The 13,244-nt window shown below is 40.3% G+C and overlaps 2 protein-coding genes across 3 annotated transcripts; both read left to right on the forward strand.

Moving 5' to 3' along the window:
* The first annotated feature begins 813 nt into the window (after positions 1–813).
* Positions 814–2,513, forward strand: LOC103432508 (uncharacterized). The gene is made up of 2 exons (XM_008370708.3): positions 814–1,032; positions 2,250–2,513. Exons 1-2 carry the CDS (start codon positions 814–816, stop codon positions 2,361–2,363), a joined length of 333 nt encoding a protein of 110 aa, XP_008368930.2. The 3' UTR covers positions 2,364–2,513.
* Positions 2,514–3,025: 512 nt separating this feature from the next.
* LOC103426359 (low temperature-induced protein lt101.2) lies at positions 3,026–10,040 on the forward strand. 2 transcript variants are annotated; one of them, XR_003775550.2, is made up of 3 exons: positions 3,026–3,203; positions 3,463–3,608; positions 9,901–10,040. XR_003775550.2 is itself a non-coding variant. In XM_008364456.4 (2 exons), the coding sequence occupies exons 1-2, from the start codon at positions 3,123–3,125 to the stop codon at positions 3,544–3,546; spliced, it is 165 nt and encodes a 54-aa protein (XP_008362678.2). In that variant the 5' UTR covers positions 3,027–3,122; the 3' UTR covers positions 3,547–3,684. The 2 variants fall into 2 exon arrangements, 1 of the variants encoding a protein (XP_008362678.2); XM_008364456.4 differs by lacking the exon at positions 9,901–10,040 and having other exon boundaries at positions 3,027–3,203; positions 3,463–3,684.
* Positions 10,041–13,244: the final 3,204 nt, after the last annotated feature.

Here is a 13,244-nt window from a genome sequence, read left to right on the forward strand (position 1 = left end):
TATTTAATTTTTTTTAACAAATATATGGACTAAATTTTACAATAACTAGTCATAATGTAGTACAAATTGCTTACATTAGTCGTAGAGTCGTAGGATGGAGAGAAACTTACCCGCTCATGATGGTATGATTGGCACAGTGACGGTATTTCAAGCTAATCAAGCATTATCATGTGTTTTCTTTCTCACATGGCATTGTGTGATTGACTTGGGAGACCACCATCGTGAAATCCCAGGCTTGAGGTTCTTCTCCTATGTGGGATTAGGTGTAGCCCTTTTCATGGACCCAGGTAGCAATTTGGCAATGGTGGCACTTTGTTTTGCTGCTATGTGAGCTGTTGCAAGCGGTATAATTTAGCATTTCTGATCTGTAATTGTGCAGCCATTCGGTTAGTAGTGTCTGTATACCTCTTACCCCTTTTGTCTTTACCCTTCCAAACCTTGTTATATAAAACCACTTCATGGCACTATGAAGGAAATGAATGAAATTACAAGCAGTTTATGTTATGAAAATGTCATGAAATTACAGCCTCATGGATATGCTACTTTTGTGGGTTTTTTCTTCTTTTCCGTATGAAGATCTTCAAGCAATATTATTGTTGAATTTTACTTTCTTTTCATTAGCCTTGTTCAAAGTTTTACTGTCTTAGTGTCTTTTCCTTGTGAATAAGAAGTTTCAAGTGTTTCTCATTGAGTTTGAAAGACTTGCTTCCGATATCCATTAAAAGTTCAACCCTTTTTGTGAAAAGAAAACATCCGGTTCCTGATGCAGGGCGGAGATATAACAAAAGATGGTATAAGCTTGAGATGTTGAAAATGAGCGGCGAGGCTCTGCAGGTCGCTAAGGTGTACTGCCACCTTCTCAAGGCCGTGAAGAAACACGTTGCCAAAGAAGAAAATAAGAGGCATTTTATAAAGTACACAACCGAAGAATTTAGGAACAACTGCAAACTGTCAGACCCATCTTCCATTCAGCATAAGATTAAGCTTGCCGAGAACTACACTTTTCTTCTCAACAGTGTGCACCATCACAAGGTACTGCAGACCTTCATTGCTCTAATCAAATTTCTTTCCTTTTTGTACTTTCTGCAAGGTTCTTGTAATGTTTCATTATATTGGGTCGCTTTCGTGATTGCTGTATTCAACATATGTCTTGCGTTGGTAGCATGACCGTCTCTGACATTTTGAGGATCATGTGCGAATTTAATAAAAAGGCCCTTCTTATTTAAAAAAAAATTGTTGTTGGACAATATATCCATACAAAGCTCAACAATCAATATCCAAACTTAATTGAAATCAGCATCCCTCTTACTAATTGAATAATCTCCAAAATAAAGTCATGATTTTGGCTTCATCTATAAAAAAAAAATGGAGCACAGCTGAAATAGAGATATGAAAATACGTTTGTATTTGTGGAAGAAAGTAATACACAAGTTAGTTTTTTATTGCTTAATAGAAAAATAGAAGAAAGTAGTACACAAGTTTTTTATTGTTAAAACAACAACAACAACAACAAAGCATTTTCCCACTAAGTGGGGTCGGTAATTGTGATGATGATGATTTTTCTTTTCTGCTTAAAACTTTTTTTTATTAGAAATTTATACTCGTGTGTAATATAAGGGAGGATCAAAAAATTTGGGGCCCCTAAAAAATTCGGGGCCTTGTGCCACTGCACCTTTTGCACACCTCCAACGCCCCTCTGGTTGGTAGGATAAACAGATACGGAAATGATTTCCTTTTAGTTGCATCAAGTTCTAGTTGTGCCATTAGACTTGCTTACCATTCAATATCTGCAGTTTTTATTTTTTATTCGGAGAACATCAATATCTGATGTTAGAGTCTTCTATTTACCATATGAGGGCATTTCTAAATAGCATGGGGAGAAAAATTCATCTGAATACTCACAAACAAATCAATTAGGACCCCTCGATAACATTTCAAGAATATTCATTAACGAATCTAAATAGCATCCATGAGGTGTTTTTATTCTCCAACTCGTGAAGTGTCTACGTATAAAACTTATAGTTTCCGGGTGTTATTTCTAATCTATTAATTCTTTTTTCTACATTTGGTGATGGAGTAAATTAGTATTCTCGTCCAGGCTGAGTACGCAGCTTCTTTCACCGCTGTGCCTCCTAGCAAGCGGTAGCTTCTGTTCCAGTAACTTGTTATCTAAGAAACCCTATAGCTGCATCGTAACGTTGTCGTTTTATCTCCAGTAAAGCCTCTAATTTTGTGTATTTATTGTGCAGGACTTGTTGTTCTCTTACAGCATTGCTGTGGATAGAACAGATGAGATGAAGAGAGTGCTTGGAAAATCAGCTGCAAGCGTGGGGCTTCAACTTCCCGACGTTTATCAGCCTTGATTATTATTTGGGCTTTCATAAAAATAATTAAATGTATTTTTCTTTTTTTGCTACAAAAAATTGGAACGGACAATTTGTTTGAAAGGTTATATGTTCCAACAGAAAAAAGTTCTGCGGCAGCAGCTGAATCAAATCAGTACTTTTACCCTATTTCACATTTTTTACAATTTTTCTTAATTTAGCCATTAATTCTCATCTAATTTAAAAAAAATATATATATAAGTAGGGTCTGCAAGACGTGAAAAATGAGAAGAGATCGTCTTCGGATCTTTTCCATTAAGGTCACTGGATCAAGTGATCCGGGTTTTTGAAATTTCATCCAACGGTAAAAAATTATTATAACTGTAAAGGTTAAAACAGATGAACCGATGAATGGAATTTTAAAAACCAGAATCATTTGATCCGGTGACCTTAATCTCCTGATCTCTTTCTCATAACATCCCAAGTGCGAGGTGTGAACGCAGAAGTGTTCCTCCGCCCAACATGTTGCACAAAGTTTATCCAGGGTATGCAGAATACTTCCCCTGGATCAAACATGCATGGAAAACCAACAGCAAAGCTTGAAAGGGACACGTGTCGATCTATATACATCCCACGTGGCGACAAGATTTCTAGGCTGCGACACCTATTAGTAACTGTGACTTTGCCTATTTGTTTCTCTTATATAAACCCATACTTTGAGTGAAGTAAATGTAAAGCACAAAATCGTCACCCAAATTTAGCACAAGTTGTGGTTTTGATTTTTCAATCGTCAGAAAAATGGGTTCAGAAACGTTTCTGGAAGTGATATTGGCAATCGTCCTCCCACCTGTGGGAGTCTTCCTTCGTTATGGCTGTGCAGTGAGTGTTTCTTTCACCCCATCTTCCCCAAATCCCGTTTCATTTTGAGAAATCGTCCGGGAACGATCATTTTTCAAATCTCAATTGCCAAAATGAATCGTTTATCAGTATGTCGTCGATATCATTTTGAACAGTTGAGCAATTGAGATTTGATTTCCGATCATTTTAACCAATTCCTCGTTTATTTTTATATTTTGTAAGGTTATATTTTGATTTCGATTAATTGTATGTTGGGGTTAATTATTGTGGGTGAATGCAGGTGGAGTTCTGGATATGTTTGTTGCTGACAATATTGGGATACATACCTGGAATCATATACGCATTATATGTACTCGTCGGATGAATCGGTTGAAGCTTAATTTGGATCATCAAGAACAATAAGTGTGGGTGTTTAGTTTGTTCAATGTAAGTTCCTTTTTTTGTAAATCCAGGATCCTAACTTTTCCTTTTTAATTCCAATTTTCAAGTGAACATGCATAAATCTGTGAAATTAATAATAATGTCGAAGTGGAAATTCTGAAAAACTCACACGTACACTGCTCGCTCTAGTCTCGTAAACACACAAAACGAAAATGTTGTGGTCTCGAGAACACGAAACGTATGAACACGGTGTGGAAGAAAAGATTGCAATGCTTATTGTTTTCTATTTCTTGTATATAAGGTTAGAGTAACGCTTTCTCTTAAACATAAGAAAAATGTTTACACTTTGATTTGAACATTTTGATCGTGCGAGATATTGGGGCAAACTAACTTTGTCCATTTGTAGTGCGACCTTTTCTCTCCTCTTGTGAGAGTTTTTTTTCTCACCGTCCTGGTTTTCACTTTCGTTGATCCCGTCGCCGATCCTAGACATGACCAGGGATGGTGGCGCTCCCTTGTTTTTCCATGTTATTCTAATTGCCTGAACTTTTCCCTGTCCCTACCTCTCACGATCTACTCTTTCCTTTCCTCTAATTGCCGTTGATTCCACCGGTTTGAGTACTTTTCCAGAATCCATTGTTTTCTCCCTCCTACTCCTTCCCTCATCTACCTCTATTTCAATCCCTTCTTCTAGATCCATCCTCTGTTTCTTCCATCACCTATTTCCCTTTTGCCGCTCCATCATCTTCCTAATTTTGATCCATCATATTCCTGCCGCTTCGGATCTATGGGAGGGTGTGCAGGTCCCAAGAGACATTCTTTGGAGGATTTTAGAGAAGAAAGGAGTACGAGTAGCATATATCCAAGCTATAAAGGATATGTATGAAGGAGCAAAGACTGCCGTAAGAACTCATGAAGGACAAACCGAAAGCTTTCCCATAACTGTAGGATTACATCAAGGCTCATCCTTAAGTCCTTACCTTTTTGCATTGGTAATGGATGAGTTAACAGGACATATTCAAGATGATATTCCTTGGTGTATGCTTTTCGCAGACGATATAGTGTTGATAGATGAAACTTAGGAAGGGGTAAATGCAAAGCTTAACCTTTGGAGAGAAGTGCTGGAATCTAAAGGTCTTCGCCTAAGCCGATCAAAGACAGAATATATGGAGTGCAAGTTCAGTGCAAATGGAGGCCAAAACGAGTTAGGGGTGAGGATCGGAGATCAAGAAATACCAAAGAGCGACCGTTTTCGTTACCTAGGATCTATCTTGCAAAAGAACGGAGAATTAGATGGAGATCTTAACCATAGAATACAAGCTGGATGGATGAAGTGGAAGAGTGCATCCGGCGTGTTGTGTGACCGCCGTATGCCACTGAAGCTCAAGGGAAAATTTTATAGGACGGCAATAAGGCCAGCGATGCTGTATGGCACAGAATGTTGGGCGGTGAAGCATCAACACATACACAAAATGGGTGTAGCGGAGATGAGGATGCTTCGTTGGATGTGTGGGCACACGAGAAAGGATAAGATTAAGAATGAGGATATCCGGGGTAAAGTAGGAGTAGCCGAAATTGAAGGCAAGATGAGAGAAAATCGGTTACGGTGGTTTGGACATGTGCAACGAAGGCCTACTGACGCTCCGATTAGAAGATGCGACTATGGGACAGAAGTTCAGGGCCGAAGGGGTAGAGGAAGACCTAGGAAAACTTTGGAAGAGACTCTAAGAAAAGACTTAAAGTACTTGGATCTAACGAAGGACATGACACAGGACCGAGCACAATGGCGTTCTAAGATTCATATAGCCGATCCCACTCAGTGACTTGGATTTTCCAAGTCTCCAACCGAGAAGTTTTCCTCACTCGGGAAATTAAGGGAACACTACCCCAACCTACATGCTCCACTCAGAAAGCTTCAACATACAAGCTTCAACAAAAGAAAATTCAAAGAACTTAGCGAAGAAGGTTTTGGTGTAATTTAACACAATACATTGAAATGAAGGAAAACTTATTTATTGATATCCCCGATAAACTACAAATATGTACATATACATGAGTAATAAACAAACAAGAGGGAGCCTTCACAAGGGTTGCTTAGGAGAAGTCTCAGCAGTCGGTAGAGCCCCAGAAAGAAAAGGCACCGGAGGGGGATCTTTCGGAGCCTCAGTACTGGACAGAACCCTAGAAGGAGGAGGCATCAGAGGTTGATCATTTGGAGCTTCATTACGCGGTACAGCCCCAGAAGACGAAGGCAATAAATGCCTTTGGAACAAACCCACAAATCTCTGATGATCAAGTAAAACCTGACCATCAGTTTCCTTCATTTGGTCAAGCTTCCTCTTCATGTTTGTAGCATAGTCATGTGCGAACCGGTGCAACTGTTTATTCTCATGCTTGAGCCCTCTAATCTCCTGTTTGAGACTCATCACCTCAGCCGCCAATGATTCAACTTGGCGGGTTCGAGCAAATAGGCGTTGGGCCATATTAGACACAGAACCTGCACACTGAACACTGAGAGCCAGCGAATCCTTAACAGCTAACTCATCAGACCGTTTGGAAAGTAGTCTGTTATCTTTGGGCGTGAGAAGGTTCCTGGCCACCACCGCAGCAGTCATATCATTCTTCATCACGGAATCCCCAACGGTAAGAGGACCAGTAGGGGAGACGAAGGATGGGCGCCATATGTTGTCTGGAGAAGGCGGGGTTGCCTCTTCAACAAGGTTCAAGTCAAAACGACGGTCGGAGGGGCCAGACATTTTCAAAGGTGTTGAAGAGAGAAGAGGTTGGACAAATCAAGATCTTAGAAGGGCAAGAATGGAGCTTCTACTGGTGGAGATTCAAGTGGGCTTCGGAACTTAATGCCAGCCCCTATAAAAATCTGCACTCGACGGAGCTTCAGAAATCGAAGAGGCACCTGCTCAGAAATCGAAGAGGCGTTTGCTTTCTCAAAAGCTGGGCTGCTTAGAGACCACGAAGGTTGATCTCAGAAATCGAAGAGGCGTTTGCTTTCTCAAAAGTTAGGTTGCTCAAAGACCACGAAGGCCAATCTCAGAAATCGAAGAGGCGCTCGCTTTCTCAAAAGCTGGGCTCCTCAGAGACCACGAGGGCCGATCTCAGAAATCGAAGAGGCACCTACTTTTCCAGCCTTGTCAGCACCTGTCACACGCACACTCAGCTTTGCGGAAATTATGGGCATTCTGTCGAAGACTTCTGAGGAAGTAGAAAACACATGAATCTTACTGTTCAATCACCCACTTCCCACACGCAACAATAGCTCATGGGTATCACAGATAACTTTGCCAAAGTTCTCTGCCAAAATTGAGCACGTAAAGCTTGCAGCTCCCACTACATCGCTCTGACCAAGAAAGGTAAAAGAATAGCAAAGAAACAGCACTAACAAAGTTTAGACCCATAAATTTTGAAGGTCTAGCTACCATATTATTACCCACAAGGGTAAAGGAACAGTACCACTGCTGGATAATTGGAAAGTCCCTGTGTGTCAACCTCTGTGCTTCGTGGCAAGGTAGACTAGCAAACATGCCCAACCTTTACTCACACTCGAGAAAACACTACCAATAAGATTGCTTGCTCCAAAATCGAAGAGGCACCGTCCTCCGAATCTCGAGAGCTAGACTCCCAACATGACTACTTTCTCAAAAATCGAAGAGAGGGTAAAGGAACAGTACCATTGCTGGATAATTGGAAAATCTCTGTGTGTCAACCTCTATGCTTCGTGGCAAGGTAGACTAGCAAACATGCCCAACCTTTACTCACATTCGAGAAAACACTCCCAACAAGATTGCTTGCTCCAAAATCGAAGAGGCACCGCCCTCCGAATCTCGAGAGCCAGACTCCCAACATGATTAAAAGGTTGTACCCAGTGCACAAGGCTCCCGCTTTACGCAGGGTCTAGGAGAGGTGAATGTCGGCTAGCCTTACCCCCATTTTATGGAGAGGCTGCTCCCAACATGATTACTTTCTCAAAAATCGAAGTGACACTGCTCCCCGAATCTCGAGAGCCAGACCCCCAGCATGATTGCTTTCTTAAAAATCGAAGATGCATCGTTCTCCGAATCAATCGAAGAGACGCTCGCTTTCTCAAAAGCTGGGCTGTTTAGAGACCACGAGGGCCGATCTCAGAAATCGAAGAGGCACCTACTTTTCTAGCCTTGTCAGCACCTGTCACACGCACACTCAGCTTTGCGGAAATTATGGGCATTCTGTCGAAGACTTCTCGAGAGCCAGATACCACAGACCACTTTTTCAAAGTGCTCTGACAGAGTTAAAACATGTGAAGCTGGCAGCTCCCACTACTGTGCTATGACCAAGCAGGGTAAAGGAATAACATTACTACTTGTTAGGGAGACTCCTATATATGTCGACCTTCATCCCCAACGGACAGGCAGACCTGCAAAAATGCTCAACCCTTCCTCATATCTGAGAGGGCACTCCCCACGAAGCCTTTCGAAATATTCAGCTTTCTTTCCCCCCGATAATACCTCTGCAAACAAGCTATACTAGAGCAAGAATATCTCATATCATCAGGGTTAAAAGCAAGAGTATCCCATATCATGCTTTTTCCCTGTCTTTTCCTTTGGCCTTGTTTTTACCTGCAAGACAAGGAGAAAGAGAGCAATCAGTCAGCACTTGGCATCAAGCTTCCAGCCAGGAACTGACTGCCTGGAACCCCTTACCTGATTACTTACCTGGCATTGCTCTCGAGTACTCATCTTCAACATCTTATGTTTCCAAGGAAGATACCGCATCTGCTTGAGGAACAGATAGGGCAAGTGCGAAGGATACAAGGAAGCATGTGGAGACAAGCGTAACAGCACACGTGCCGATACATCCATTACTCTGTCAAAAGCAAAAGTATCCCATATCAGCAGGGTCGAACGTACTCTAGATTTGATGGACTTGTTTTGACCCTCAAATTCTTCAGTCGGCTCTGGAGGAAACCAGAAAACCCTCCAGCTCAGTTCAAGAATAAGCCTGTGGAAAGTTACTTCTTCAAAAGCAAAAGTATCCCATATCATCTCTTCTCATTTTTCTTCTCTTTATCCTTCATGCTGCTGCAAGATGGGGAGAAGGTGAACAATCAGCCGGAGCTCTGATTGCTTACCTTGTCTGTCACCTCTTTCAGCAGATCCCCTAGCTCGGCGACTTGGGGGACTCCTACTACATGGTTTGTATCGCGCTTGACCAAGCCTGAAACTACAAGTAAGCTTCAAGTGAAATTGATACATTACCTTGTGCATCTCCACCAGTTAAAGATACCACCCCTGGATGGAGGAAGAGTACTTCCAGAGAAGATGCCACATCTACCTATGAGACAGATAAGGCAAGTCAAGACGATACCACACTCCGATACTTAGAAGTTTCGTGATTACGAGATCATTCTCTCACAATATTTCCTAATGTCATTTGTACTAAATCATTCACTTGTACTCACTAAAGGAGAGCTTGAACCTATGTACTTGTGTAAACTCTTCACAATTAATGAGAACTCTTCTATTCCGTGGACGTAGCCAATCTGGGTGAACCACGTACATCTTGTGTTTGCTTTCCTATCTCTATTCATTTATATACTTATCCACACTAATGACCGGAGCAATCTAGCGAAGATCACAAAAAGCGACCGTTTTTGCTGCCTAGGATCTATCTTGCAAGAGAACGGAGAATTAGATGGAGATCTCAACCATAGAATACGAGCTGGATGGATGAAGTGTAAGAGTGCATCCGGCGTGTTATGTGACCGTCGTAGGCCACTGAAGCTCAAGGGAAAATTTCATAGGACGACAATAAGGCCAATGATGTTGTATGGCACAGAATGTTGGACGGTGAAGCATCAACACGTACACAAAATGGGTGTAGCGGAGATGAGGATGCTTCGTGGGATGTGTGGGCACACGAGAAACGATAAGATTAGGCATGAGGATATCCGAGGTAAAGTAGGAGTAGCCGAAATTGAAGGAAAGATGAGAGAAAATCGGTTTCGGTGATTTGGACATGGGCAAAGAAGGCCGACTGACGCTCCGGTTCGAAGATGTGACTACGGGACAGAGGTTCAGGGCCGAAGGGGTAGAGGAAGACCTAGGAAAACTTTGGAAGAGACTCTAAGAAAAGACTTAGAGTACTTGGATCTAACGGAGGACATGACACAAAACCGAGCGCAATGGCGTTCTAGGATTCATATAGCCGACCCCACTTAGTGGGAAAAGGCTTTGTTGTTGTTGTTGTTGTTGTTGGTGGTCTTTTCTGTTTGTGTTTGCCCTCGTTGGCGATGTTGCTCGTGGGATCTCACTTCCGGCGTGCTTCCTTGGTTTCTTGATGGCAGTTGTTTTGCTGGTCATGGGGAAGATGATTCAGTCGGGTTCTTCCTTACTTCTGGGGTTCTTGCTGGTGTGATCTCCGCTACTCATGAAAGTCGCTGGTTCGTGTCAATGAGTGGTTTTCTGCGACGGTGGCTGCAGCTTCGGACGACCTAGTTTAGGTTTTTTTTGTTTTGCTGTTGTGTGGCTTTGTTTTCTGTTTGTTGCTGTTTTTTGTTTGTTTGCAACCCTCCTTTTCTCTTGTATTTAACTTCTTGTTGGGCATGTGTTGTACTTACTTTTGTTGGTAATAAATTTACCCTTTGTACCAAAGGAAAAAGAAAAAGAAAAAACTAAATGTGTTTGTCAAATGGAAGATATAAACGATATGGATGTGTTTGTTTATGTATGTACAACCCTAATTTGGATTTCATTTTTGAGCATTTATCCAAGATGTTTAACTACATAGTCCGCAATTTTCAATAAAGAAACTAACATTTTAGATATTTTCCAACCAGTCACATTCGTGTTCTAGTTATGTTAATGTTTAATCGTAGCCATCCTCTTCCTTTTCTCAACACCACACTTGTACTCTAGATGTCGCCGTCTTTTGGGCTTCAACCTTTAGCAAATAAACTGAATCCTCTCTAACTTGTTTCAAATGAGAGATTCATGATTAGGAGGGTGGTTGATTTGCTTATATAGTTAAGATACTAAAAATTAGAACAGTTAGATTAAAAAATAATAATCATTAAGAATGAAACTTTTGCTTTTATGTTTTTTTTTTTCCGCTTTTCATGATCTTTCATACTTCATAGATGTTTTTTTTTTCCTGTGAACAAAACTTCATGTACTCTATCAATGTTGGAGTAATGTATCAATGTTTTTTCTGTAATGGTAAGAAGTTTGTTCACAACATTGATAACGGGAGGAGAGAAAGATGCTTCTCCTGTTTAGTAATGTAATGTTTTTCCTTGTGAAAAAAGAGCGACATAACTGGAGGGGGAAAGATGTTACCGTAGACATCAAAATTTTGATAAATAAATGTTGACTGGTAAATAAATGTTGACCGATAAATCAAAATTTGAACGCTCATATATTACATAAATTTTACACGTAGTGTGTGACTCGACGAAAAATTGAAATGAGTCGGAAAAGTCATCAAACATGACACGTGTCAACACCGGGCAGAAACGACTTATTTCATCTGGAATATTATATTCAAAATTAGGCATTGGAAAATTCTATAAATAAAAGCCAATTTTATTCATTTCATTGGACCAATTCATAGTACACCAAAACCTTGAAGCTTTGAAACTCTAAAGCTCTCAAGCAAATTCTCAAGAATCCCGAAAGATCAAAAAAACTCTCTTCGTTCTTCGCCAAATCCGCCTTCAAGCCCAAGCCCCAACGGCCCCTTGAAGAAAGTGTTCATCATTCATCAACTATTCATCCGCAAGGATCAAGCCCCAACGACCCCTTTGGATAGACAACATCAACGAATCCGTTCATCAACTGTTCATCAAGCTCAAGCCCCAACGGCCCCTTGAAGATCCGCTCATCTGCTGTTCATCAAGCTCAAGCCCCGACGGCCCTTGAAGAACTTCCACCAATTCAAGATCAAGCCCCGACGACCCTTGAAGAAAGTGTTCATCGTTCATCATCCGTTCATCCTAAGATCAAGGCCCAACAGCTCTTTAGATCAACAACGTCGACAAATCCACACATCTAACCGTCCTTCAAGATCAAGCCCAAAAGCCCTTGAAGATCTGTTCATCACTGTTCTTCAAGATCAAGCCCAAAAGCCCTTGAAGATCCGTTCATCACCGTCATTCAAGATCAAGCATCAACGGCCCTTGAAGAAACTTTCAACCGTTCATCCAAGATCAAGCCTCGACGGCCCTTGGATCAATCGCACATCCACAAATACACACCTTACGGAGATCGAATCGGAGGATCAAATTTGAGAGAGATTGTAACCTAAAATCATCAAATACAAAATATTATTTTGTGCACGTTGTTCTTGTCTCTTTCGTTTCAGGAAAATTTCGTGTTCACAGTTACAGTTTCGTATGACTTGCTGTATTCCAAATTTATACATGAATTCCGTGTCAAAGTTGAATATAGTTCTTAGGTACAAACTTTGGTATATATATCTAGTGCATTGATCATTATTGAAAACTTTTTTTTTTATCCTCAATTTCCCTACAAACAACATAATAGCATATTTGCACAAGGAGCTTTACTATCGTGGCGGAAAATAATAATGCCTATGCATTTTGGTGCGAGTTCAATCTTCACTTATTTTTCTTCCCTAATATTTAAAATTCAATCTACTAGCGATATCAGTTGTTAAATAAAAATAATAATTATAAAAAATTATAAAAAGAAAAATGAAAAAGAGCATAGTACCATATCCATATAAAGTTATAGACGTATGATGGATTTTCATCTAACTTGTAATGCTATATCACTTTCATTGCCTTCAAGAATTCGGGATTCTGGCTGTGGACCCGTAGAAAAACACCAACTAAATTTTGGTCATCCTACACTTGAGAGGGATTGTTTAACAACAATTTTGTTTTCGGTTTTTAGTTTCAGTTTTTTTTTTTTTTTAATTTATAAACTAAAAACTTGTTTGGAATTATTTATTAGCTTTATTTTTTCCAAAAAATGGAAAAAAAGAAAAAGAAAAAGGAAACTGGCGAACATGCTCATTTATTGAATCCAATTGATGAAATGATAGTTTTTCAATATGTCGTCTATATCTCTAGTTGATTTGTCTTCAATGTTTGATCACTGTGTCGTCAATATGTGATTAATACATTTCAATATTTAACTTTAATCAATTTAATAATTGAAATTTAACTACTAATTATTTAAAGCAATTTCTCAAAAAAAAAAAAAAAAGAAAGATAGAAGGTAACTATAGACAGTGGCAAAGCTACAGAGGGTCTGGGAGGGGCGGTTGCCCCTTAACTCGCTGGAAATCAAGCCCAGAAGCGATGGTCCACCCCTCTAGTGTCGTCGGAAAACCTGCAAGGTGAAGCCATGGCTGCTGCAGGCTACATATCTGTGCAGTGGCTGTGTTTTGTTATAAGCAATCCCACGATGAAGACGCGTCCTTTACCTTGGAAAAACAAAAATAATAGACACCTATCGGCGTCGTTTTGGGCATTAAAAATATCAAAAAAACACACATAAGGGGGACCACTCATCCCCATTAACTCACACATTCACTTCCCTACTTTCCACCCCACTGCCGTGCCTTCTACCCTTTTTTAATTTAAATTATTAATTCATAATTTAACATAAACATTTGCTTAATTGACATTCTTTATAAGAATTACAACGTAATATACATATTAAT

This window comes from Malus domestica, chromosome 01 (genome assembly GCF_042453785.1).
Source record: "Malus domestica chromosome 01, GDT2T_hap1".
NCBI lineage: Eukaryota > Viridiplantae > Streptophyta > Magnoliopsida > Rosales > Rosaceae > Malus > Malus domestica.

Coding starts and splice junctions, on each gene's coding strand:
- LOC103426359 (XM_008364456.4), top strand. CDS start 3,123: ATGGGTTCAGAAACGTTTCTGGAAGTGATATTGGCAATCGTCCTCCCA. Junction 3,204..3,462: donor TCCTTCGTTATGGCTGTGCA/GTGAGTGTTTCT, acceptor GGGTGAATGCAG/GTGGAGTTCTGGATATGTTT.
- LOC103432508 (XM_008370708.3), top strand. CDS start 814: ATGAGCGGCGAGGCTCTGCAGGTCGCTAAGGTGTACTGCCACCTTCTC. Junction 1,033..2,249: donor ACAGTGTGCACCATCACAAG/GTACTGCAGACC, acceptor TTTATTGTGCAG/GACTTGTTGTTCTCTTACAG.